Consider the following 27,833-nt stretch of genomic DNA (forward strand, 5'->3'; position numbering starts at 1 on the left):
TGTTGGTTCAGGCCATGTCGTATGCCACAGAAAAGTTGTTTCAGCAATTGACTCCTGTGAATTTAGGCCTCGTAACAAAGCACAAATATTGTAGGCTGCTTCTAGACCTGGAAAAACGTTTATTTGTTGGTTCCAAAGTAAGTGTGTTTCTGACCAGTGGAAGGGAGTTCTGGAATAGGAACACTCGGTGTTTCATTTATTTTAGTACAGTACCAGGAGATATGGTTGGGCTGTGGCTTTGAGAAACAACCACAGAATAAATCATTATAATTTAAAAAATAAATAAAAATTGCGCAGCTACACATTAAACAGTCGTCTTTGAGCAGCCCTGCTTGTTTAGTGGGATGGCTTTCTAATTACCTCTCACTTGTTGAGTTGGGGTTATGGTATCAAACCCCTAATTCCTCTTCTTTAACTGCTTTGAGATCTTTGGGTTGCATGTGAAATTTTATTGCCATGTATAATTTACATTCCTTATTAATACTTAAAGCTGTTAATTGCTTACAAAGTGTTCTTGATTGAAAGCTCCTCATGTGCAGTTCAAGCCACCTGGCAGATGGCTCAGGACAATGATACTGTGATAGGAAACCTGATCAGACATAGCCAGAACTGTTAGATGGCACATCTGCCTGCTTTGTGTCAGGATCAGCACTGTTCTGCCAGCACTGGTCTCATGTACAGATGGAAGCATCTTCCACTATAGGTAAAGTGGGTAAGAGAAGTGGGTGTTCAGCTTCCATCAGGTTGTTTCAACTATGTCTTATTTGGGTTGGTATTTCTATTAACAGCAATAATATGTTCTGAAAAACCAAGAGTTATAAGAATGTTTGATAAACTGATGAATTTAGTTTAAAGGGAGTTTCCCTCAAACAGGAATGTTTTAATTGGTTCTTTTTGCCTGTTAGCAATGAGAACAGAGTGAGGGTAAGTCACTGAATGAGAGCTGATTTTGTAGAGAGAAATAGCTGTTTTCTGCTGTTATGCTGTTGCTATGAGTTCCTAGTACTAGTTAGAATAATAGTGTCAAGAGAGAATGAGAGACGAGAGGGATCATGTTGCAAGGACCATAAACTAGGGCACACTAAAATAATCCTCTCAGATATGGTCAACTGAATATGAATCCACGTAATCTTGAACACACTCTGCATGAACTCAAAATTAATCATTAGAAAAAAATGAACCCGTGAATACAGAGCTAGATGTCAGGAGGAATATTTTGTTCTCAGGGTGAAAGACTCAAGATCGACTTGCGGCACTGTCCTACAAAGAGCATCATAAAAACTAACCTAAAAAATGTCATTTTGAATTATTTGCTAGGAGCCTGACTATTCCTTGCTTGGTATGTTATGATGCCATGTGACATTTACTTTCTGAAGAGATCAGGAAGTGCAAAGTCCATCATTAAATAAAGCTTGGCTGGAGTACTGTGATATTTTTTTCCTGATAGCAGCTGTGGGCCCTCTAAGACTGATACTTAGTAATCCATTGAATTAATACTTGAAACAATTTGTAAAGTGAGCTTTGGTTCTAATACAGACCAGTCTGTAGGTTTGATATCTGTAAGCATGGAGAAGAGGCATCTGCTGCTCTGATGGGGTTTCTCATCTTGGAGGTAGAGGTGATAATGAGCATTGTGGCAGTGGTGGGAAAGGCAGTGGTTGCAGTATCTTGAAGTTCATTCCAAAGCTTAGTCGTCGGTAATTTTATCATTATACAGACATGTAATTGTGTCCTTCTAGGAGGAAAGCAGATTGTGTTTCTTGTTAAAGATGGAGTTGTAGGGGCGCAGACCAGTTTCTTTCCTTTCTGTTGGTGAGGAAACCAAGTGACTGGTTCTCGAGAGAAGCAGTCCTACCATCTCAACCACAACAAAAATATTTTCAGATCAAGTTTCGATTCCAGTTTTTTCAAACATGAGAGAAACTTCAGAGCATTTCAGTAAGTGTAGGTTTCCCAACTGTTGGTTCATTGCTACTTTGAATGTCTGGGACAGCTGTAAAGATTTATTGACTTATCATCCTCTTTCTGGAGCCCCATGATGTACCTCAGAAAGGAATGAGAGACGGAAGGGAAAGTGAGACTTCTTAATGCGCCTTGGGAATTTGTGACAGATCTTGAATCTCTCTAGGAATGTTTTTCTTGTTTCACTCCATTGGGAATTGGCACTGACATAGTAAAAAACATTTTCAGAACAAGCCTCTTTCGTTTTCTTGGCCTCTTTATTGCTCTTGTCACTGACCCAAAGCCTTTTGATTTTATTTTTTTTTCTTTTGACGTTCTTGAGCTAATTGGCCTCAATGAAAAGTGTTTTGTTTCCTGCAGAAACTTGGCTGTGAGAAAAAGTGTAGAGGTTAGGAGAAATCTGGGGCAGGCCAGTGCCAAAGGGCTTGTATAATAGCCCAGAATAGTCAGCCAAGATATAGTGTGAGAGCTTTATAGGTGGAGTTCAGTGGGATGAAAAATATCACAGGGTTTGGATGCAAAAACGCCACTAGGGCAAGCAGCAAATTTCTTATTTCAGTCAAGGATGATCTGAATTTCATCCAGTGAAGGGATGATAATTGCAGAAGAGAACAGATAATTGCAGAAGAGAGAGACTACGTGGTCAGCTGAATTCCTGCAAGAGTGGGCATTCTCTTAGTACTTAATAACACAGATCCTTGTTTAAGCAGGAGTCTCCTGTGCATATTCTGCTCACCTCTAAATTCATGTGCTCAGTGCTCTGGAGTTCTGTCATCTTTAAATGAGCTGGAAGTCTGGAGAGTAAAGGAGGTGCCTTCTAGGCACTTTTCTATTGATTTCAGAGGACTTCTGATTAGATTAGATGATGTAACTTCAGGTGTCATAACCAAGAATAAAGAGCTAGTTTGGGCAGGTATGCAGCTTCAGAAGTTAATTTGAATGGCTTGAGTTGAATACAGTGGGAGTCTTCTTACTGAAAGAAGAGGATGGGATGGAAATTTTTGTCTCTACTGAACACCATCCTGGTGCTCTTCTCTGGCCAGCCACTGACTTGGCCTTAATGTGAACCACTTGTCCATGGCTATGGTCTTAATAGCCACGGTAGATCCCATCGCCATACATGGGATTTGCAGTAATGCCCACATAGTTATTGAGGAAGAGAGAGGCTAAGAGTTGGAAATTCATTTGCCTTAAAAGATCTGGGCTTAATCTAGAGCAGTGGAAATAACTTGTTGTTTGTTGGCCAAACCAGATAATTGAAGGAAAAGTTATATGAAGTCAGTACTGAACAACAATGTAGTTTTCTCACCAAAACAAAAGCTTGGAAGAAAATTCAGGTTGTGCAAAGTGTTTATTTGTTTAATTTAATGTCCATGCTTATGCTCTTTTTGTAAAGAAATCTGCATATATTACATTTCATTAAATTATTTCTGAATGCTTTGAAACAAGACCGTGTTTTTTATTTGCTTTGGAAACAGCAAAAGACACTATTTCAGTACTCTTAAATTCTTCATCAAATATAATTTGTGAACAGTTTTGTTTAACCTCAAAATGAATTTTTTGGTGGATAAATTACACAGTCTAAACATTCCCTTCTCCGTGTTCATACAGTTCTCAACTCCATCACGAACTCTCTGTGGATGTCTGAGTCACATTCACTTACTGTAGGATTGGCACATTTATGCAGGCACATGCAGGGACAGAGCTGTACACTTACTGGGCAAGATGCTCTGAAAGTAATTCCTCCTACTTAGTTCCATGCAAGCTACAACAGATAAAACTGTCATACCACCAACATCCACCTCTGATGGCAAGGACCAATGTAGTAAAATGGCAGGCATTAATTTTGGAGCTGCCCTTGTGTAACATTCACCACTGATGAGTCAAAGGAGAGGTGGGTTTATCCCTTAGAGAACTTTTCCAGAAGTGACACTTTAATTGAGCAGGGGATCGTTAATTTTTTTCCAAAAGAAAAACTGAGTGTTATCTTCCCTGTTCTTCTTCTAAGTGATTTTTATGTTCTGCCTCTTGTAATCTTTGTGCCAGTTCTAATGACGGTTTAAATCAGTGTGACTCAGCTAACGCTATTTAGCTTTTAACCCATCGTGTTACAAAACACTCAAGCCCTGACTTATCTCAAGCAAATGACTGCTTCCCCTGAAGTCAGATCAGGCTGCTGGTGTTATTAAAACTAAGCAGGATTCTCCATATTCTTCTGTGTTCAGTTTTAAACAGTAAGGTGATGACACTTCTCTTTTACTTCAGTTACTTCTTGGAGTCGTTCTCCTCCTTTTTGGAATGTGTGGTTTAAGAGCATTCCATCGTATCGCAAACTCTTTAAACTGAGGTCTGCTTAATTTGTGAGATGCATAATAAAAGAAAAAAATCCATCATTCTCAGTATTACATGCAGCCCTATTATCCAGAGCACTGACCTTGACCGGCTAATGATGGGTATTTAATATATGAGCATGTGTGTCTATATAGATATAAATATTCATTATGTGAAGTCTGGGAGGTTGGGATCATAAAGGAATGTTGGCAGTGCCAAGGTTTGTTCCACGGTTCGGGCCTCCAGCTTTGCCAAACTCTGAGTTCCCTCAACGTACCATTAAAACAAAATCCAGGCCTTGCTTGAATGTCATCCAGCTTTATTAAGAGAAAGATCAAACGTAATCTTATTAAGCTTGTCACTCAGAAAACATAAGGGTACAGCCTTAGTGTGTCTGTTTGGTCCACATGTGTGAGCAATTTTGCCTTGTGATATTCAAACGGGGCTATTATTCTTTAATGAATGCTATGAATAACAGGGCTATAAATTGGAATGCAAGCTTGGTGATGTGTGTGCACATGCACTTTTGTGTTAATGGAACAGAGGCAAAGGAATAGGTTGTTTGCTTGGATTTTAACATACTTCTCGAGCATGCTTGAGCCCATGTAACCACAGTACTTTTCAAAATCTGTAGTGTGTATTTAGAGGTTTCTAATCTTCCATAATAACTCAACTTCTAAACATGGTTGTGCATCCTGGAAGAATTACAGGCCCACTGAATCTCCCTCCTTGTGGTATCACCGGACGTCTACCCACTGGACAAAAATTTAAGAGATATTCAGATAAAATGTGCTTATTTTCATTGTTGGTCCTCTTCCTCCATGTGCACAGCCTGACAGCGGGAGATAGCAGTGAAAAGCACTGGTGTGTGTTTATAGCAGTAAAGCCAGAGCAGTGGAGTAGTGATTGAAATCTCTGGTTGCTCAAATTGTGTATAGAACATCTGTGCATTTATGTATTTATATAGGAAGAAAAAAAACTGCACTGAAATTAGTTGGGATGTTTGACCATGTGGCTGAAAATAGATTGGTGTGGGTGGAATTCACTAAGACAAATAGTTATGCATAAAATGTAGATACACATTTGATGGTCTAATTAGGAATATATTTGTGATATAAAGAAATACTTCACAGGCGTAGCATGTACAAATGAATGTTTCAGGGATGCAACTTTACATGATTTTTGATCATGGAAAATTTAACATCTGTGAGCAAGGTATCCTTTGTGATGAGGAGGGTTGATATGACTTTGCCTGTGCAGCACAGCTCACAACAGGAGGCTCATCACTGTCAAGTTGCAATAGGCAGTATCCAAGACAGGTGTCATATGAGCTTGTGAGTGACGTGGTTTGCATTCATACAGCATGTTGCCAGCTGAGAGGGAACCTCTAAATACTGTAGGACTGTTCATGCTCTTTTCCCACTACAGAGTTGGTCTCAACTCTACTACTTGAGTCTTTGTCATGGCTGTCTAGGAACATCCAGTCTTTCTGCCACAGGAATTTTAGTCAAAGGACTGTCCTTCCTTTCCATTACATTTCATTCCTTTCTTCTATTTTCTTTTTTAAAGAAAGAAGAAAAAAGAATCTTCTAATGCTTTAAAAATGTTATTGTGGAAATGCACTACAGAGATGCTTTTCCTAATGTATACCAACATTCCTCAGAGTCAAAGTTGATCTGATCCATCATTCTCTAGGCAGAGGTAATACTGATTTATGACATTTAGATGGATGAAAATAGGTACTTTTAAGCCCAATTTTCCCTTATTCCTTAAGCATGCTTTGCACTTCAAAAGAGATGGATTTCCAGATGGAGATATTGTAGATTCTTCCCACAATACTTGTATTTCAGGGTCTTCAAGACATTGTATTAAGCATTAACTAATTAAGCATTAATTAATGTGTGTTTCTGCCTTCATTCTTCTCTCCTTAGGTGCAGGGCTATATTGTTTTGATCTACTTTGTTTTGTGGGTTTGCTATCATGTGTTAGATAAGGCATTGTTAAGCAGCAAGCCTTGAGTTTGGATAGGAAGCAAAACCTAGTTCTGAGCTCCTGAAATGCCACAACAGCAACATCTGCACCTGGTGGCTTTCACCCTAGGGACCTGGATTGGAAGGGTTTTGTGGCCTTCTTGGGCTTGTTTCTCCTGCTTTCACAGAGAGAAGGACCTCAGTCTACAGTTTCAAAGCATCCCTCTAGAATGCCCACTTGCTACGCTGCTGAGACTCGTGGTGGAAAGACGTTGTTAACTGAATTAAAAGACTTAGGAAGATTTCTAGAAAAAGTTTCTTCTGTGTGTTTGAGTGCAATTTGGAGATTCTCAGGCTAAAGCAAGCAAATGATGAACGTATCAAAACGCTGTTTTCAACTGAGATATTAACTTGAACCTTGAAAGCATTGCACTGTGCTAAACTGCCTTTTCAGCAGAACTAGCTAAAAGCTCAGAGCAAGATTATATGTAATTGCTTCTAACGTGGGATCAAGGGCAAACTTGCAGATGTTTGCTCCAGTGTTCTCCACCAAATAGCAGAGGGAAAAGGCTGAATCCAAACTGAAGAGTGGTCTGGATATTTTGCGTAGAGCCAGGACACGTCAGCACAACATGCCAATGGAGCACCCACAGCAAGGCAGGGACACCTATTAAGTCACCCATAAATTGAGAGCCCGTGAGATCTGTGGTGGAGTCCTCAGCTATTGGAGCATGTTGCCTCTCATCGTTTGCACTGGCAGGTTAGCCTCCAAGTGCCATTGAATCTGGTTAACTGCAAGTAAAGGGTGGAAGTGACTTGCCTTATTCACAGCCTGATTTGTGAACTTTCTGGTGTGTTTTTCTGCAACAACAGTGACATCCAGTGGTCAGCTGGAATTTTCTTTGAAAAACATGAACCATCATGTTCACACAAAGCTTTTATATTTGAAAAAATACTGACTAATGAGGCCAGGGTTTGACATGATTGAAAATTCCCTTTTCTTTCTTTTTCTTCTCCTGTACAGGGTGATGCAGTGGTTTCTATTTCCCTTTACCAATGTGGGGTTTCTCAAGAAATGACCTGGAAGAGGCTGGTACTTTCTGCTCCAGCAGAGTTTAACCTATATCCATAAACATCAGAAGGCCAGCATTTTTCTGAGGAATCACTGTGGTTTTGTGCTATGCTATTGCCATTTTTTTAGCTGGTGAGACATCATGGTTTGATGTTGCTGCCACAATACAAACAAACCACTAAAAGGGGCTCCTGGAAAAGATGAAGAAACCAGTGCAGTCTGTAAAATAATAGACAGTGAGGTCAAAACCAGAAAAGAACTATCTAGGTTTCATATCCTATCAGTTGAGAGCTTTGGTTTGTAGTTTTCAAGCCCATTTTTAAAGAGAAAATGACAACTTGTCTCGTAGTCTTTTGAAGCTGGGCAGAGCTGTAGATACCATTGCCAATTAACTTTCCTTTGTGGCTTAATCTCACAATAGAGTGACATTATGGACTTGTTTTTTTAATTGGTTTAGGGCCATACCTATGCAAAATGTAAGCACTGGGAGGAACATCATGAAATGCTCAGATGGCAAATTCAAGGCAAACACAAGTACTATTCCATTTAGTGCATAGTTATATTGCAGACCTGTCACCACAGGATGTTCTGAAAGTCAAATGCATATACGAGTCCAAAGAGGGATTAAACAGTTTCAATAGTCCAGCACTGGAAGTACTGGAGCCTGCAGTAATTTCCCAATGTCCTCACCAGAATTTCCTACAAAAAGCTACTAAGTACATCCTTATTACCTGCCAGATGCCTTTGCCTGAGGAAGGTGAATATGCAGCATTTCATAATACTGGCCACATCCTAAGAAAGGCTAAAGTCCCATAAGATTGGGTCCTTGCTGGGCTGTGCCTCAGAAATGTTTCCAGACATTCAATGAGGCACTCAGCATGCAAAAAATGTGTTTTGCTGATGGAGGAGCTTTCTAAGGCTCAAGCAACTCAGACTGCAAGTTATTGGAGGTGTCTTGGTAAGAGTACAAGCACAGAGCAGAGCGGCATGGAAGCAAGCATTTTCCTCTCTATCCCAACCATTGCCTGGCTTTGGCAAGAAGGTCCTTATGCATTTCAAACTAGTTCCGGATGGCTTGGGGGATTTGCAATGGGATATGAAACACTTTGCTTGGAGGCAATCTGCCTGATGCCAGCTGTTGGGACTTCAGCGTGGCAGCTGTCCTCCTGGAGCCAGTCAGTGGCTAACATGAAAAGAGCTGATAACTTTGATTTAGATGGAAGCATATTGTCTAGCTTAGCTAGGCTGTGAGCATCCTAACGAGACACTTTGGCAAAAGAGAGACTGCATTTCCTTATGGATTTCTTCACTGCTTCAAACATTGATAACATTCAGCAAAATATTGTACACTTTACAATACACGCAGTGCATTTCATACCAGACCATCCTTACAGAGGTGATTAGATGGTTCTGGATTGTTGGGACAGATGTTTCGGTACCCTGAGAAGATTTTTAGAGATACTGCTTTTCCATGTACTCATCTCATCTCATGCTGCAGTGATGAGGATGGGTTAAGTTCCCAAGATTTTGTGTATTGGCCCCACTTATAGCAGAGGGTCACATGAGATTGCCAGGGATGTGTTCTGTTGCACGACTCCAGAAGGTCAAGCATCTCTAGTCACATCATACTTTTGTGTAGAGTGGCATGTTCAGGAGCACACACCTTAAAAATTGAAAAATAAGGTATAATAGTAGCATTTTATATAAGGAAAAATGTCAATAACCATCACCTACACAACGTCTCAGACTAGGCAAGCCTGCCTTCACTCAGTAAAATGTGGGGACAAAATGACAGGCAAAACCTTTGTTTCAGTCCTGTTCTCATTATTTTCCTCCTACAGTTTTCTTGTCCTGGTAGGTTGTTCCAGCATGATAGCAAATGCTATAACTACATTTTCAAAAGTAAACATCTCAAATCTGTAGTCTTTGCTTGCTCACAAAAAACATTTCCCTTCAATTTGTACATGCTTGGCATGGTCAGGAATTACCATCCTATCTCAAGCATTGACATAGTAAGGTTTTGTGAGCTACTTATCCACCTCCCTCTGCCCTTTAGAACTGTATCTGTAAGTTATTTCCTTAAGAATATGTGCTGAACAGGTCATCCTCTAAGCTTGGTGGGCAGTCATGCCAGATTTGGTAGATGCTTGGAGCTGTTTAAACTGATGTGGTTGGTAGCACATATGTCTTTCCATCTCTATTTGAGGTGGTGAAATGAATTGCTCGGTAGAGAGGCTTGAACTCTTCAGTTAGGCTGACCAACTTACACTAGTCACATCATTTGAGATGCCTGAATCAGCACTGAACCCTGTTGTGAGTTCTCAGCTGTTGCTGTGGTGAGACCAGAGGATGTGTTTGAGAGGTGACCTCACTTCATTTTTTGCTTGTATTGTTTCTCTTAACCAAAATGAAACAGCTGGCTTAAGCTTGAAAACAATTGAGCTTTCTGTTGAAGGAAAAGATGTAAATATTTTACTGGTTTCCTTGTCCCATACATAGGGCAACTCAGCAAGGAAGAGATGTGCAAAGATGGTGCAGAACTGAGTGGCTAAGCATGTGGGATGGTACTGCATAGGGCCACCAGCTTGAGTTTGAAAGCAAATAGTTGTGCCAGCACAGCACTGCTTCCAAACTGGTAAGGTCTGGGGAGAGGATTGAGTGCAATCTTCTACTGAGCCCACTGGAGTCTCTGCATGGTGCTCTAGGCTAGTTCTAAAGGAGGGCTTCTAGTGCGTCACGTTTATGTGCCTCCAGTGTAGCTTTGTGCCCTCAACCGGGAGGGCGAAAGGAGTAGAACGGAAGAGGTGTGAGAGGTTTTGATTACATGGAGGAATGGTGAGAAAGTAGGATAAGACTGTGAATCTGTCCTTCTTTCGGACAGAGATGCTTCAAGTGCAGTCTTGCACTGCAGTTCTCAAAGACACCCCAGGGCAACATAAATCTGTGCTCCACAACCTGACATAGTCTAGAATGACCCCCTCAACTTTTGGCCCCATGTCACTCCAGTCTGCATCCATCTACGGTGTGGCCCTTCTCCAGAGCAAGTTCTGCAAGTGCTCAGGGGTGAGGGGTGATTACATGCAAGGAAGGAATGGAGAGCCATGGGGGTAATGCTGGACTTTCAAAGCTCTGCACATTATGGCCTTTCATGTTTTATTGCTTTGCTTCCCGTGACTGTCTGAAAGTGGCTGTGAGTCAGTTCCTCGCAACTGTGGAGAATAACAACATCAAACAAGGGAAATGATTTCTCCATCTGCCTTGGAGAAGCCATGGCATGATGTAAGGAGGCTATGCTGAAAGCCTGCTTTACAAGACCTTTGAACAGGTTTTGTGCAGAAGTATTTTTAAGTCATGCTTTGGGCTTGGGTACTCTTGCCAAAACACAGGAAGAAAAGGGCTCGTTCCCTGCATCCCCAGCTTTCCTTCCCAGTTTCTTGCATAATACTGAAATTTCAAAGTGAAAAACCATGTCCTGCAGCAAGAGAGCAGCCAACAGTCTGGGGCGACAGGCTTCTGTGAAAGGTAGAGTACAGTTCCCAGTTTTTTCTGAGTTCTGGGCACTCTTTTCTGTGGGAAGGACCTCTATGGAGAACATCAGCAGACAAACTGGTGGTTGTTGAGCCTGCTGAGTTTCTGTGGGATGCCGTTTCACTCACCCATGAGTTGTCTATATCAGCATCTACTGTCTGTTGTGTTTGGGTGCTCTCATGGCCCAGGAGCAGCTTCAGAGCCCTCTGTTCTGTGCTGTATGTCAAAGCGTGCTGGAGATAGTGATTCAAGGCAGTCCTTGCCTTTATACTGAGATTTCAATGAAGTGATTTAGGAAGAGAGAGAAGCCTCTGGCAGCAGTAGTGGTCTAAGCCTGAGTCATCATGAGAAAAAGTGGAAGAGCCTCTAGCTCTGAAAGAATGATATTCATAAGAAATCTTAAACGTAATGGATAGAAACAGCTGTCATTCGGGAGTGGAAGGAAAAGCAAGATTTGAAGAGTTTATCTCCAGAACTGGTTTCCCATCATGTGTATGGGACATCTGCAGTGGGAGGAAATGATGATGTAGGATGTCATGTGCTTCCCCTGGTAAATTCACATCACTGTCCAGAGCCCATTGGTTTGGAGTCAAATACTGTAGGATAAATCCAGATAAAACCGATTCCCTGAGCTGTTTGCTGCAGCTCCTTGCCACAATCTCTTCTTGACACCTTCATCACTCAACCTCTAAAATATTCAGTTAAACCATTGCAGAATAAGAGAAATAGCATCATTTTTGAGGCAGCAAGCAGAGTAACGGATAAATATTTGTCCCAGTTGTGAACATGCAGCTTCTGACATTTGCATTTCTGCCTTCACTAATTATTGTGAAGTCAAGGTACCATAAACATACTGATGGTGCCAAGGGCCTTGAAAATCAGCATTTAGAGAGGAATGGGAATAGAGACAGCCGTCTTCTGATTGCAAGGCAGCCTGAGGTCTAAATGGCAACAAAACGTTATACATAACGTCTGATTCACTGTGTGGAGAATGTAAAGAATTGAGACCTCCCGACACAGTTTACATTGGCCCTTTTTATGACTAATTGTGCAGAAAATAGCTCTGCTTGTAGTGTGCATGGAAACAGTTCAGGTTTCTGCTGTGTGTCAGCTAATGGGCTAGCAAGGCTTTTTTAGCACAACTTCAAAGGCTCTAGCAATGGAGGTCCTTTGTGAGGGAATTATCTCCTGCTCCTTTGTACCCCTTTATCCCACTAAGCCATGGAACAAAGAATTGTGAAACGAAGAGACAAAGTAATTTGTGGGAGATCTTGAGATCTAGATAAAGCACATAGTATTTGCTTAGAAACATTTTTCCTGCTTCTTCCATCCAAACAAGATTGTACTTATGAGTGTAGGAACACCCAAGTTCATTTAACTTTTGAAGGATGCAACCTTATGCTTGATTATGCTATAGATGGGGTCACCAAGATGTCCCAAATGGTAAAGGGGACCTTTAGTTTCAAAGGTCAATTAGAAAATGCTCAGTTGCAACTGTTAGATCTGGCTGAGAAGCATACTTTTCTCCTGACCCCAGCACATTCTGCTCAAAGAGGAGGAAAATCTACTTTTCCAGGAGTGTGCCTACATGCACACACTTTATGGAAACCTTGCATTTTCTATTACCTGTTTAGCTTTTGTTGTTGTTTGTAACAAAGTGGCTTAATCTTTCTTCCTTGCATTGAAAAATGAAACCTTGGGGAGACAAGGAAATGCATTACATGCATCTATTTTGTGTAGTACAAAGCACAGTTCTTAAATAAAAAGAAGAAACGGGGATGGGAGATGTTTGATTAATGTTAACAGCCATGCTGTGTAACGTCTTCATCCAGTGCGTCCAGTCATAGATCGTCTGTCTCAGAAACACAAAACACCAGACAAAGGAGACAAAAATCTTGCCCTCAATCAAACATAGAAGCTCACAGCAAATGCTGTGAGTTGTCCTCTGTGTTTGTATTCAAACTCCAATAAAACTCTTTGTCACTCGTGGGTTGTCCTCAAGACAATCTCAGGAATATTTGCTTATCCTTAGAGGACAGGAAGACTGCATTCACACCTTTCCTGGTGAGCTGAAGTGCGTAACAGAGTAAATGTTAAATGTAAATGCATGAAAACCTGCAAATAGTTAACTAGATAGTTTGTTCCAATACTTCAGAGTATTTGCCTCATATCATCACAAATATCTTGAGTATAAATACGTAATGGACTGTTGTGTCAATATTGTATTTGATTTGAAGAAATTATTTCTTATTTTCTTATTTTTATATTAAACGATTGGGAGAGGCTTTCTTGTATATCTTCATACTCAGGTACTTTCAAATTCTTATCTAGAAAAATCTTTTCTGTCTGCTTTCTCTCCTATTCCCATACTTGCATGTAATTCCCAAGGCAGGCAGCGTTCTGACCTCTTGGATCCAGCTTTCAACAGCTGTCAAGGTGAATTTAGTTACCACTGCAAGAATAGTTTATCCAGCAGGTTTACAGTGAAGAGGGGAATAGAGACACAGAAGCAAGAGCATTACTCTGTGCCTCTAAGTTATCTGATCTACCTCTGGATGCAAAAACTTCTCAATACCTTTTGGAATGAAATTTTCTGTTCAGGGAGAGAATTTTTTTTGAAGTTTTTAGCAGAAGTGCACACATTTTCATACATATGCACATATGAAGTACACATAAAATTTGAGTATATATAAATGAAATCCACTGATGTTGTAACTAATCTGGCAATTATTACATATCGTGTTTGTACATATGGGCAGCTGGAGGCAGGGACTTCTTACTGACCAAATCCATGCTGAACATAAGTGCTTCACATTCATAGGTTAATGTCTTTTTTTATTGCATGCCAATGAAAGTACTATATTGTTGTCAATATTCAACATCAATGCTTATCTCAACTTGTATGTGACCATAGGGAGCTGTTTTATGTAAGACATTTCTCATATTGAAAGTCATCCTAGATTTTAAAACAAGATAGACTTATCAGCAGGAAGAAAGCCAAAACATTTCTTCCAAGAATTCTTTTAGCCTTGGAACTACAACAATGGCAAACGACTTCATATTTCTTTTGACCAAACTGCGTGGGATCTCCCGGGTGCCACCTTTTTCCACAGAGCTTACCTTACTCTTCCACATATTCCTGGTCCTTTGCACTTCGGAAATTTCTGCATCCAGACCTAGAGTGGGAAAGGTGCTGGAGAGTCTATGTTTTCCTCTGCTGTCATGTGCTGCAGGTCCCAGTGTCATCATGGTCTCAACAAAATGGGCAGGAGCAGGAGGCCAGGAGGTGTCACTTTCAGTCTCATGCTTGGCTTGAAAAGGATTTGCATGTTTTGCTGGGGGAGCTGACGTTGGTGTAGGCCTGCCATTTAGTGGATGAGGAATTGTAACTATTGCATAGTTTCCCTTTTTTTCCCTGGATTTAAAGCAGTTAAAATTGGGTTCTTTTGGGTACTGTCCTGATGTCAAAGATTTGCTGGATCTAGGACAACTTATTTCTATTAAGAAATCTCTTGCCATTTAAAACTGCTTCAGGGAAAGGAAAGGAGAGCATTGGATTTTAGACAGAAAGGTCCCTGACCTTGACGCCGTTGGTTTTGATTCCTCACTGTCACTTGCCAGTGACAGAACTGTGGCCGTTGTTTGCTTTGGCCACTACATAAAAAAACAGGATATGATCAAATCCAGTTAATCACTCACAAATGTCTCATTTCTTGAATCCTGAGGGTGTGTAAAACATTTTTGGGACTGCTCTCTGTTCCTTTGGCTTTTATTATAAGTAAGCTAAGGGAAAATCAAATTTTGAGTAGTCTTAAAAAGAAGCGGAGGAATTCTGGAACACGTTAGAGCTCTGCAAATGTATGTTTAATCATTTAAAGAAATGTCTTTTGGCTAAAAGCACTTACCAGTCCTTGCAAGTTGCGCTAAAAGCCGTACAACTACATCATTCTCACAACTGATGCGAATTAGCGCCCTTGTTGGCAGTGTAAGCAGAGCGAAGCAGGCTTAAGGAATACTGGAGACCGAATTACTCTTGCATTCGTTGTGACTTTGTACAGCATGGGTGAAATGTCCTAGGGCTGACTCTGCTCACAGTTACATTAAGTCATCATATAGTGGTATTGATTGGTGTTAAAGAATTTTCTTTCCATTTTTTTCCGATGACTGCATGAACAGAGAGACTCAGGCATGTCTTGCCTGCCTTGTTTTTTTCTCTGTGAAAACCATTTGATTCTGAATTAGAGGCAGATAGTTATGGGCATCTCTGTATTAAATATTTAATATTTATCCTGTGCTTAAGGCGTGCATACTCCCTCTGGACAGCAAGCTCTAAGCAAACCAGAGGAGTGCACTTCTACATGTGGCACATGGTGGAACTCGCTGCTGCAAGAAGTCATGGGGCAAAAAGTAGATGGAGGCAGAGGTCTGAGTGCATTCATAGAGAATTGGTCTATTCAGAGCTGGCAGTGAGACGTGTTGACCTGGCTATAAATGAGTCACCCAGCCATGCAGAGATAGAAGTTAAAGGATGTAATGGGTGAGGACTGTTCTGTTATTTCCTAGTCTTTTTCATTTGTGTATTTCTACATATTTACTATTTACAGTGAGCCACAGCTGGAGTCAGGTTACTGTACTACGTGGTCTTAAATATAACCTGTTAGTAGAGTTCTTGTGTCCTTGCTTTATACCTCAAACCCATCCTGAAAACAATGTGAAACTCTGACAATAAGTTAAAAGCTTTGGAGGGATTACACCGCCTTATTGAGTCTGTGCCCAAAGTCCTTTGAGGATTCCCATTGACTCCAGTAGGATTTGGTTCAGACTCAAGTGTATAGAATTCCCTTAAGTAAACTTTTTCAAGGCCCATACGTGCTGCAGTACTTATTGGGCTCTTTGTTACTTCTGTGAATAGGAATGCAACCTTTACACTTTCACCAAAGTGCACAAAACTAATTCTCCTCATCTGGGAAGAGATGAAGTTACCTCCTGACCCCTCCCAACTCAGCTGAGAGGTTGATCAAGCAATTTCTGAGCCATGTTCATTTTAGGCAATGAGCCATAAATAGAGCAACTTTGGAACTTCTTCATAAGCAGATGCCCATAAATGATGATGGGCAGGATACACATCTGAGGGTGTAAGTTGTTCCAATTCATGAGTCAGTGCCCAAGCAGTATTCTTTTCACCACTGCTGAATCATTCAGATACCCACATTAGAAGATCCTTTAGTCAGTGCACATAATAAAAGTTGCCATGTTAGCGGTTTACAAATTCCTGTACAATAAAGTAATATTAAAAAAGAATCTATCTAGGTTTTGTTTTATACGCATCCTTGGTCATGTGAAGAGAGGGAGAGATAAACAAGATGGAAGAAGATCATATCAGGCTGTATGCTGTTTGTTATCCTGCTCATTGCCACCTCAATTAATAGCATAATGTGCCTTTCCTGCTTCTAGAGCTGGAGTTTAGCTTCTGGTAACCTTGTGTCCCAATCCTGTTGTTCAAAAGGAGAAAATAAAACGAGTGAGCAGAGCAGTTTGATTGACAGTGCTATTTTCTACCTGTATTTTAGGTCACTTCCTGGGTAACAACACTGTGATTGATGTACTGAGACAAGCAGGATTTGAAGTGGAGCACACCCCTCCTGGACAACCGATTGGAAAGTAAGCAGCTGCCCACAGATTATTAATCATTTTCTTTCCTTATCCTTTTTTCTTCTCCTTTTTTTTTCTCTAATGAAGCGAGATTATTGCCTTAGTAAAGGAAGTGGATGAGGGGATGTGGCACCTTCCATTCCCACCCAACTTCCAGACAAAAACTGTGCTATCAAGCATCCATAATATGACTCTGGAAAATAAGGGAGCTTCAGTGGCTGTTCCTTTCACTTGTGAACATTATTCCTATCGCAGCTGCTTAATACTACCAGATCAAGGACGCTGCAGTTTCTTCCTGTTTTCAAGAAAAGTCTTGTTCCGGTAATTTGCCCCATAATTTTTTTTTTCTCCATGGGTTTTGGTTGCTTCTCCAGTGCAGAACAGTGAAGTGCCACCAAATTCCTTTCTCTGTCAGGCTATCTTCTTCAGGTGGGATTTCAGTTTTGCCTGAAGGACTGTGTTGAATGTAGCAGATGCATCTTACGTTCTGGATAGTGAGCTGTACAGGTAAAAAGTGTTTGAATATTCCCCAAGCGTCTCCATCCATCTGATCAAGTGTAAAGCAGGCAAGGAAGACTGATACCAGGCTCTGGGCAATCTTCATTAGTATAAGCTGAAGTACAGCACAAAACTGTCCTCAGCTACTGAAACAGATTTCCTTCTTTCCATAGACTTCTCTTTCCTGACAGTTCAGATGATGTCTTTGTTTGCTTGAGGTTATGAATATCTTAGAAAATAAAACTGGAAGAGGTGGTGAGATACTGTTAGGCTTGCAAAGTTAACCTTTTCCCTGCAATCCGCAGATAAAAATTGGCTGAGATTTCCCCATCATAGGATTGTTATCCTCATTAGGATAAAATGTTAGCAGCATGGTCCTGTTCCTGGTGAGGCCAGCATGACTTAGTCCAAATATGAGGCGAGTTTCAGGATGGTGGAATTAATTGGGGGGTTAGGAGATCATGTCTGAAAAAGCTATGTTTCTTGTACTTGGAAAAATCTGTCAGATTCAGCCTTGTTTGTGAAACAGTCACAATGATTTATATAGAATATAATATGGCTCAACTGTATAAGTGCCTTTGACAGAACATTTATCCTAAATGATTCTTAGAATATGTTGAGCCATAGAAGCCCGGTCTTAAATAACAATGGGAAGAAGTGGAAGAAAAAAACTAACACAAAGCAGAGCAAATATTCAGAGGAGGTTTAAGAAGCACTTGTGACAGTGAGGAAAAGTCAATGTGACACAGGAAGAGTTGTAAATGCCTTAACTGCCTGGAGCTTAAAATTTTGGCTAAAATGAATCAAAAAGCCTGTGTCTGAAAATACAGCAAAACAAAATCCAAGCAATCAATAACAACAGCTGAGTTTTACAGTTCCTGCAGGGATGCAGTTCCTGCATTTCTGACAAAAGCTTTCCTTTCAGGGAGGTATTTTCCGTTGTAATTTTCATTCAACTGAAAGTATCATCATGAAAAGTATTTAAGCTGAAAACTGTGAAAATTCTTAATTTATTGGCTGCTTGCAAGTCTTTGAGAAGTGTGAGAAAGACCCCAAAACAGTCTCTGTTCTTTATGGTCTTGGGATATGGCTTTGTAAGTCATCGCAGGCTTGATGGAACACGATTGGGCAGGAAAAGTGAAACAATGCCACTACTTAATGTTGACCAATTTGCAATGTGGGGGTTTCTCTGTGTATATCAACTTTGGCAGCAACATGTCTTTTCCATGATGGTCTTTCCTGAAGTTGTCAGTTCCTGGGGAAAATGTGTCAACATATATAGAAGAGCTGCTCTGAAAGTAATACCTCCTGTTTTATTACTTTGGCCTCCAGTGTCAGAGGTGGATGTTGGTGGCATGGCAGTAGAGGCTGAACCTTCCCGCCATTATTCTGTTACATTTTGTCACCATATGGCACTCCATGTGGAAAAAACTGCACTCATTGACATACATCAATGCTTGCTGAATGTTTATGGAAAACCAAACAGTGGATGTTAGTACAGAGAGGTGGTAGGTGGTGCATTTCTGCAGTTGCAACAGTGAGAGAAAGACAAAGCGTGTTCTGGATAACCATGCAGATTTTTATGAGCGTGACATGCAGGCTCTTGTGCATCGCTGGCAAAAATGCATAGCTAGTGGTGGTGACTGTGTTGAAAAATAATGTTCTGTAGCTGAGAATTTGCTCTATCAAATAGTGTTACTGGGTTCTTTGTCATTTTTTCCTTGGAAATATATAGGAGGCGTTACTTTCAGACCGACCTATTTACAATATTGATGTGCATATTTGACATATGTTGACATTTGTGAGTACTGGACTGAGTTAAGAGAGGGCATAATGGTTGTATGTAGTAAATAGCAGTTGTACTCTGTAAAGATGAGATGTTCTGTTAATGAATCTGTATGTATTCCTATTGTCTGATCATTTTTGTTTTTCCTTCTGTTGTTCTTTTTTTTGCTTTTCTCCTTCCTCTTTAAAAGATGAAATTTGAAAACAACTACAAGGGCCCACAGGAGGAGATGTTTTTGAGGTATTAGCTACACTAAGCCTAAACACGTAAAAGCTCAAAACAGATTTTGAGCTGTTTGAAGGAAGAAATGGTTTTATGAATCACTGAGATGCAGGTGGCTATGTCTTATTTCATGTATGGCTCCACAAGAAACAAGACGTCTTTCTCTCCTCTGCTTAAACCCATAGAGACATTTCTGCTTTACTTTGAAGTAGGCTTTGTAAAGGAGTCCAGCCTACTGCATTGCATTCTGGCACTGGCAGCTGAAAAATCGGATGGTTTTCAGGGAAGGTCATCTGGACTCTAATGTAGAGAGTTGAGGAGGGAGCTGTGGACAGCACGTGGAAAAAATGTAAGGACTGGAGGAAGAAAAAAACAGCTGCATGCTTATGTTTTGGCCAAGGGAATTCAAAATTCTTGTGTATATTATATTCTTGTGTGTATTCTTGTGCACATATTGTGCCCAGAGAAGCCAAGAGGAATGATTAGACCTGGCATGCAGGAACTTCCAGAGGTCTATCATACCTAGACTAAGGGTGGTTATGGCTGATTACTTTGGCTGCTTCGTGACATGAAGTGGCATGAAGCTAGATGGTCTTTCTCAGGTTAAATCAGAAGCCTTGTTTTTTGAAATGATGAAAGTAACCTTAGCAAAACACCAGTGCTACTTCCTATTAAATGAGAAAAAAGCTGGTTTGGTTGGGTGTTTTTTTGTTGCTGTTGTTGTTTTTGTTTGATTGTTTTTGTTTATTTGTTTGTTTTTTAGCTCTTTGTTCCTACAGTAGTATAATTACTGTTATGATTGAAATGATCAGTAGTCTGAACTTCATTGTTCAATACTGAGCATTATGAAGCATTATTGTCACAATTAGGTGGGGTAGCACAGAATCAAGTTTAACCTCTACCATCCATTTCAATTTCAGAATGCACAAGAGAATACTCTTTAGAAAGAGCTACTATTGTTCCCATGTTTCAGAAAAGCCTTGAGAAGAGCTGAACAGCACAAAAGCAAAGCTGTCTCAGCTTTGTTACATTCAGGCTGGGTAAAACCAGGTGGTTTTTAGCATCTCGTGTCCAGAATGCTTAGCACACGTTATTAAATGGCTCATCTTGAAGACAACCAAGGTGCATACCTAGAGTTTCATTTTTCTTTTGTCTAGTGACAAGCACAATTTTGAGCCAAGCTCTTACTTTCTTAAGGTGCTGGAGAAAAGTAAAGTGAGACTTCGGCAGGCTGGAAGAGATAGCCAAAACATGGGGGGGTTTCATTGCTGCAGAATGAGTGAACTGGAAAGGAAAAGTTTGTGTAAAGTACATTTAGGTGCTGTAAGGTATTTGGGAGCTCTCACTTGATGGATTTCTGAAATGCCCTATCAGCTGTTATTCCACCTGGTGGTTCTATGCTGACCTTTCTGAGTCCCATCTATAACCCCACTAGCTGACTATTGAAAATACCTTCTTTAAAACTCAATCTTTTTCTGTAAAAAATACTCTCTTATACTCAGAATGCAGAACCATGCTGTAAACACTTAAGGACTTGTCCTCACACTGGCTTCATGTATTTAATTCAGTGCCTGATGGAAGGTGTCCTGAATCTATTTGCCTGACAAACATCGGCATTCGTATTTTCTTCCTATTTTGTTCACCTTTGCTGTTGTCCCCAAATAAAAGCACTGGGAAAGGAGAAGTATCTCATTGCATTGCCCTGAGATGAATAAGAGGCAGTTTTTATTTCTGGGGTTCAGACCAATTGGCTGTCCTTGGCAGGCTCTTTGGAGAGCAGAGCTGTCTGGGTTGTGGAGAGAAGAGAGAAGGGAGAAAGTTAGATGGATTCCAGTGACTTGAGCAGATAAGGGGCCACAGCTGCTTCATATTTAATTGGAAACAGCCAAATTGCAAGATCAATTCAGGAAGCACCTGTGTCCAGTGATGACTCTCTATTGTTACTGAGTTCTCAGAATCGGCTTTGACCTTCTGCCATGTGTTGAGCCTTGACATACTGCAAACGCTTTTCTAGGCTAAAAAAAACACACTGCTGTGCTCATTTCCATCAGACTTCTCTTTCAGATATTATGTTCAATGCTGCCTTCTTTCAAAATGGGAGAATTCCTGACAGTCTTTCATTTCTGACCATCTGAGAATTTACTGCGAACTCTCAGAGCTCTGCTGTAGAAATTAATTACCCTTCCTCTTTATGGTTGAACTTCCTGGCCCAAAAGAAGCAACGTGTCTTTGCAGTTGTAGCTTCTCCTGTTCTTTCTGAAGCAAAGAGCTTGCTCGTTCTCCTTTTCCCACAGCATCCTACAGGTGACCCTGGCTCCTCAGCATCAGCTCTGTCTCATAATGGAAGTTTTTTTGCTTCACTATAAATGCTTTTTGTTTCTCAAAGGATGAAAGCACACCTGATCCACACATTGATGCAGCTTTTTCATTCCATCCAGATTCATGACTTTTAAAATCCAGTGTGCAAAGCTGGGTGGAAAGTGTTTGGCACGATGTTCCTTTGAAAGCCCTCTGGAGACTTCCAGATGTTGCCATGTTCCTTGGGACTGCTGGGCAACTTGGGCTTTAGGGTGGCAACCTGAAAGGGTTCCTCCACTCTCACTGTCATGAACCTCTTAGCTCTAAGTGTTTGGGACATCCTTGGCCTGTTAAAGTTTTCCCAAGTTAAAGTGAAATAATTAAGATTGTGTTAGAAAAGAGAAGAATCATAAGACCTATGGCATTTCCATTGAGAACAACTGAATTAATTGAAGGAAAAAGAGCTGGGGAGATGTGATGCTATTCTGGATCTCATCTCTTCTGTGACAGGGAAAAATCCGTGGGTGGAATAATCTCCCAGTTGGGATGCTGCAATTCTCCTTAATCTTATTGTAAACCTTTGGATCTTTGACTTGATCTGAGCCTGAAGATCATACTCCCTTCACAAGCTTTTTTGCCCTCAGAAGAAAACCAAACCCATTATTTAGGGGTTTCCTCTGACAGTGTAATTTACAGTAAATGGTGTATAGGGATTAAATGGGGTTCTTCTGCGTGCATTGGCAAATTTATTGCTTCATCTAATACTGGAGAATATAACAACTTAATGCTTACAACATTTTGTCATGAAAATACACACATTACATTTTCAAGGGTTTCCCACGTACTTTTGAAATATCCTCCTTTGTGATTTAATTTTCTTTGTCTATAATTGCCTTACATCCACAACGTATAAGGTCTGAGCCAATCAAAGTAACTAGTAGAGGTAAAGAAATTAAAGAGAAGCTCCTAGACATGGTAGAGAAGCAAAGTCAACTTACAAGTTCTCAGCCATGGAAATTTAATTATCCTGAGCAACACATTGCCTTGGGCCAGTGTGTCTGCATGTTCTTCAGGCTATCTTTAAACACTAAATGCCTTCTGAAAGAGTGGAATTCAGCAACTTACTACCAAAAAAAAAAAAAAAAAAGAAAAAAAAAGTGTAAGCTAATTCATGGTGTTGGTGAAAGAATACAGAACAGAACTTCTCAGGAATTTTGCTTGACTGTTGTTCCCAGTGGGCCATTTACTGTTCTCTGTAATCAGATTTTGTCCTTGGCAGAATTTAGTTTGAAAAATGGATTCATTTTCTATACTGTTCTGTTCCTCAGGAACTTGCACGAAGGGCCATAGGGGAGCCTGGGCTTGCTTCTTTTTGCTTAAGGGCAGCTTGCAGAATGAACTGTCCTGTAGCCTGTGCTAAGGTTCCTAGGTTTTCAGCTGCTTTGCAGCCCATCGGTTTTAGGAGATTTGGATCTCGTGCTCTATCAAATAATTGTCAACATGGAGAGCCTGGCAGACTTAAAAACTATCAGAACTTGTTCCTTATTTCTCAGCCAAATTTTGGAATCCTTCCTTCCAAAGGAAAGCTGATTTTTTTCATCCTTTTTCTGCTTCCAGCCAACTCTCCTTATTCTAAAGTCATTAGTGTAAGATTAAAATTCTGGCCCATAGTTACTAGAGATAAAGCTGATGCAAACTGCTCACATCAACAGCAAGTCTTTTATCAGTGCCAGTAGCTGCTAGAGCAGGGTCATCATTGACACGAGATTGTTAATGATTATCTCCTATCTTTGATTGTGAGGATCCATGAAAGAATCATTAGAAAATGGAGGTTATGCTCATATAATTACTATAGTCAGTGTAAAAAGACTGACATTTCTTGAGCTGAGCTCATGAGTTTCTTAGCCTTCCCAACTTGCTTGCAGTGGGCATCTGGCTAGTTTTAGATGACTAATCATTTGAGATGAATTCCCCTCCTGTTTGATGAATTTGGTCGAGTCCCCTTTGGAACCCTTTGGAAAACTGCACCATCCTCTCTGCAGCATTATATCAAAACAGGGAGATCACATCAATTTTCTGTTTGTGTATTCAGCCTTTGGATTGATGGCCTCAGTCCCAAGCGATATCAATCTGGGCTGAAGTGCAGCTGTACTTTGTAACAGCTCGAGGGGCACAAAGGTATCAAGTGGCATTGTGTGGTTTGAAAGATGTCGTTTATCTAAGGAAGTTTGTGGTCTGTTTGCTGTCATTCTGTCTATGCAGTGCTGACTTCCCTTACCTTCACTATCACATTGTCGGGCAAAGAGACCTCACACATTAGGCTAGATAGCTTTTCCTCTTCCAGAGCTGACTGCTCTTCTTTCAGCCAGGAGGTCTGTGGATTGTGCTGCAATCAGTAGAGCTACTTGATTCAACATGAGTGTAATTACTAGTAATTTTGCTTGAAGAGTTCCTAAAAGGAACAGGACAAAAGGGTAGTCAATGACTTTCTTCATCAACACTTTCACCCAAAATTCTTTTGGAAACATTGTTGTAAAAGAAAAAGGGTTGGAAAACAGTTTTCCACTGATAAATACATCTTCCATCTTCCATAAGTAATCAGGCGTTTATAGTGCAAGTCTCACTTTCCAAATGAGGTTAGAAATGATCCAGAACAATTCTGTGACCACTGACATAGTCAAGTCACACCTTGCAGATCTAATTGTGGCAACCTTTGAAATTTGCTTAAACTTTTCTGAATTGCCCCCACAAGTAGTGGATCACTCTTACATGCATATGAGATGAAATCTTGTGGCATTTCTCATCTACTTCAGTGCAGAATGGTCTCACTTTTAACAACTTGTGCTATCTCAGCAGATCTGAGTGGCTTTGCGTTGGCCCTGACCCAACTTTGGATCAGAAGTGTCTGTGAAGCATGGTGAAGAGTCAGACCAAGAAAGAATGTGTGTCAGTTGCTCTTCCTAGTTAAGTGCTAGGAGCAGGAACAGGACCACCAAAAACATAAGTTCTTACAATAGATCTAGTAAATTAAGAACAGTGCATATATGAAGCTCTTGTCACAGGGAATATCTTGAAGTCAGAACATATTTTCCATGTCATAATCATTGAATCATTTTTATTAGAAGTCAAAGTAAATTCCCCTGTAATCTGTAAAATATGTAAAGAGTTTAATTCATAGAGTAAATCATGTGTTGGGAACACGTTACCCAGCTCCAGATCAGATATGCTTCAGAGAAGCTTTCAAGTTTTAAAAATTTTCCACAAGCTGAATTGATCTCCAGAACCTTTGAAGGGTTCACCCTTCTCTAGAGCTCATGCTCCGTACAAGTCAATGTCATTCCAATATGTTTCCCATTTCCTGGGAATTAAACTGCTATGTTTGATGACTCAGGACTCCCTAGCAAAGCAATTCTAATCACTTACTCTGTCTGAGGCAGCCTCTGGTGTCTCAGAGGACATGTCTTCTCATGCACATGAGAATGATTCATGATTTCAGAGCAAAGGATCAACTCTGTTCCTTTTTTTTTTTCTTCCCACAATCTAAATTAATAAAACAAATTTCTATTAATGGGTGTTGAAAGACTCTGGCATTCTACCTTCACTCCCAAATGCTCTACATTCCAGGGAGAATGAAAAATGGACCTGTGAATAGAAACAGGAGGGAGGAAACACAGATCAGATGTAGTGTATACATACAGACATAATGGGTGTCAACTGATACAGTGGAAGGACGTTCTGAATGAAGACAATTTCTTGCGCTGCTACAGCATTGCAATTTCAGAATTAATACATGCAAAGACTGACAGGAAATAGATGATCTTTCTGGACCTCAGCCTTGATTTCTCTTTCATGTTAATTGCATGCAGTTGTGATTCTGTAAAATTGATCCTTTGCCACTGTGACAGCCCTTGAAGAATCCAACTTAACAGTGGAGGCAGTGGGAGTACTTAGAGTACTGTGACTATTGTGAACCTGGCAGTGCCCATCTGTCTTCCACATCTGTTTATATCAGCCTAAATTAGTCTACAATTAGCCTGCATTTGCACCTAGTGTAGCCATGAGTCCTACTGAGTTCAAGAAAACAATTGGTCCCACAGTCTTGTTGACTCCAGCAGTTGGTCCCACAGGGCATCAGTGTTGATGTGAGGACTCAGATTTCAATATTGCCCACTATTTCTGCTGTTTGGAGAGTCAGACCAGCTCTCATCTATACAAGTGCCACTGTGCTTGTCCTGATCGATGAGACTTAATTTGGTGCTCTTGTTTGTGAGTAAGAGTACAGTGAATCCTTTCCATTGACTTCCATTAAATACATCAATTCAAGATTTTCCAACTAACTGCAGCAACTCAGCAGCAAAGTTAGAAGAGTCCACATGCTTTGACACCCAGATTCAAACCCTGTGCAATCTTGTGGAACCTTGTGGAACACAAGATTTGAATCTAATCCCTGTTTCACAATTCCAGATTACTCTTGCAAAAATAAAGGCAGTCACAGAAATGGCTCTGTCAAGATAGCACATCTCTGTTTATGTTTGAACAGGCAATATGAATCTGAAGTTTCTGGTAGTCAAAGTTCACATTTGGAGAGTTTGACCCCCTTGTTGCATTTGAAGTGAGTGCAGCACTTTGAAACAAGGTGAAGCAGGAATAAATCAGGATGAAAAATGCAGAGCGTTAACTGCATGAAATCCCCGCTGGAAAGACATGGCTGGTGTTCCAAAGTTTTCCATAGGGAGTGCTTGGAAGTTGCATACCAGCCTATTTGTGGAAAGCTAAACAGTTCCCCAGAGTCATTGATATGAAATGCTTCCCAGATAAACACTTCCCCCGTCCATTGAAGAAAAATGATACAGCCTGTCCAGAGCTCTATCACAAGGGACCGCACTGGGCTGCTGTTCAGCCTCTGCGATGCTTTCTGCTGGTGTGGAGCTTTGCTGAATGCTATAGTTTGTATAAGTGCCAGCATCGTTAAGCAAAGGCCAAGTTATGGAGTGAGACTGAGGCGATCTTCAAGAGCTTAATAATGTTATGTGCCCCTCTCCTTGTGTCTCTGTGCTTTATATACCCCTGAAACGTAAACCCCAGTAGCTAAACAAAGTTCATGTGGATCTTGAATACTTTTGTGGTATTGTCTCCTCATGATTTCTGAAGAGGAAAGCAAGCACTGCTTGCTGAAGGGTTCAAGTATACCTTAATCTCCCCCAGCTTTGGGCAAGCATGGAGTTTTGCCATATGTCCTTTCCCTCAGTAGTGTCACCCAGGAGCTCATTAACTAACAGTCAGTGGATGCAGTAGATCCACAGACTGTTGAGTTTGGGTTTTTTTGCAATCATTTTGTCAAAGCAAACCTTGCTTTGCATTTCTGCCGAGGCAGTCAGCTTTCTGCCCCCAGAGGCAAGTGATTTCTTGCTTACATTAAATGAGTGTTTTGCATGTGTATCGAACATACGTGTAGATGATGGGTTTTGGCCACAAGTGAAATGGGAAGTGCAACTTCTATTGACATTTAGCAGGCATAGAGTTCTTAAATCCCTGAGGCAACTTTGGAAACATCCTCCTCAAGTAGAAAGGATATAGACTTCAAGCAAAGCAGAATTAGCAGGTTATTGTGTTTGTTTGTTTTACGAAAGGAGACACAAATTTACATCAGTTTCTATGTATTTAAATGTTTATATTATACAATCATTGCTGAATGGTCTGCAATTCCCACTCAGATCAGTGAAAGAAAGCAAATGATATGCACATTAAAACTCTCAGATGAAGTCATGGAACAAGAGACATTTTGTTTTTTAATTAAAGGCTGGAAGATGTGTCCTGAGAAGAGGCTTGAGTTTTGTCTAGCCTGGACAAAAGAAGGCTTTGAGGCTACCTTACTGCTCTCTGCAACTTTCTAAGAAGGGGAATAGAGGGACATGCTGGTTTCTTCTCTCTGACCAATGATAGGAAGCAGTGCAAAGCTGCACCATAGGAGGTTCAGACTGGACATTAGGAAAAATTTCTGTACCACCACGGAGGTCAAACACTATTAAAAGGCTTCCTGATAAGGAGATTGGTGCCTCCTGCCTGTCTGTGTTCAAAAGGCACTTAGATGATGCCATTAATTCTGTGCTTTAACTTTTGGTTAAAGTGTTCAGGCAGTTGGACATGGTGATCTTTGAAGGTCCTTTCCAACTGTTCTGTTGTATTCATTTTCTTCTTTCAGCACTGAGGTGCCCTGTCACACATCCCTCTCCCTTTGCTTTCCCTTCCCTTTCGAGAAACCCCTGGTCAGTATGAGAGTTAAGGGTCCTGTGAGTTCTCTAATCATTGGATCTAAGTGAGGGCTGAACTCATACCATTTCTCAGAAGTTCTTTCTCCTTCCTGCACATTTTCATTCCAAATAAGGACATAATCTATTGTAATACCTTTGCTGCTTGGGATATTTCTGTTACAACTAACTGTCAAATCCTTATTGGAGAAGGGGGAAAAAATAGAGAGACAGACAGACTTGTGTGCATGGTGTTATCTTTTGGG

The 27,833-nt window shown here is 40.6% G+C and overlaps 1 protein-coding gene across 1 annotated transcript in view; it reads left to right on the plus strand.

The window, feature by feature from the left end:
- Nucleotides 1–27,833, plus strand: part of TRABD2B (TraB domain containing 2B) — a 255,397-nt gene that overhangs the window by 195,620 nt on the left and 31,944 nt on the right. Inside the window, exon 5 of the mRNA XM_048944471.1 lies at nucleotides 16,434–16,524. Within this exon, the coding sequence (XP_048800428.1) occupies nucleotides 16,434–16,524 (91 nt within the window). The remainder of the gene's footprint in view (nucleotides 1–16,433; nucleotides 16,525–27,833) is intronic.

Source organism: Lagopus muta, chromosome 5 (genome assembly GCF_023343835.1).
Source record: "Lagopus muta isolate bLagMut1 chromosome 5, bLagMut1 primary, whole genome shotgun sequence".
NCBI lineage: Eukaryota > Metazoa > Chordata > Aves > Galliformes > Phasianidae > Lagopus > Lagopus muta.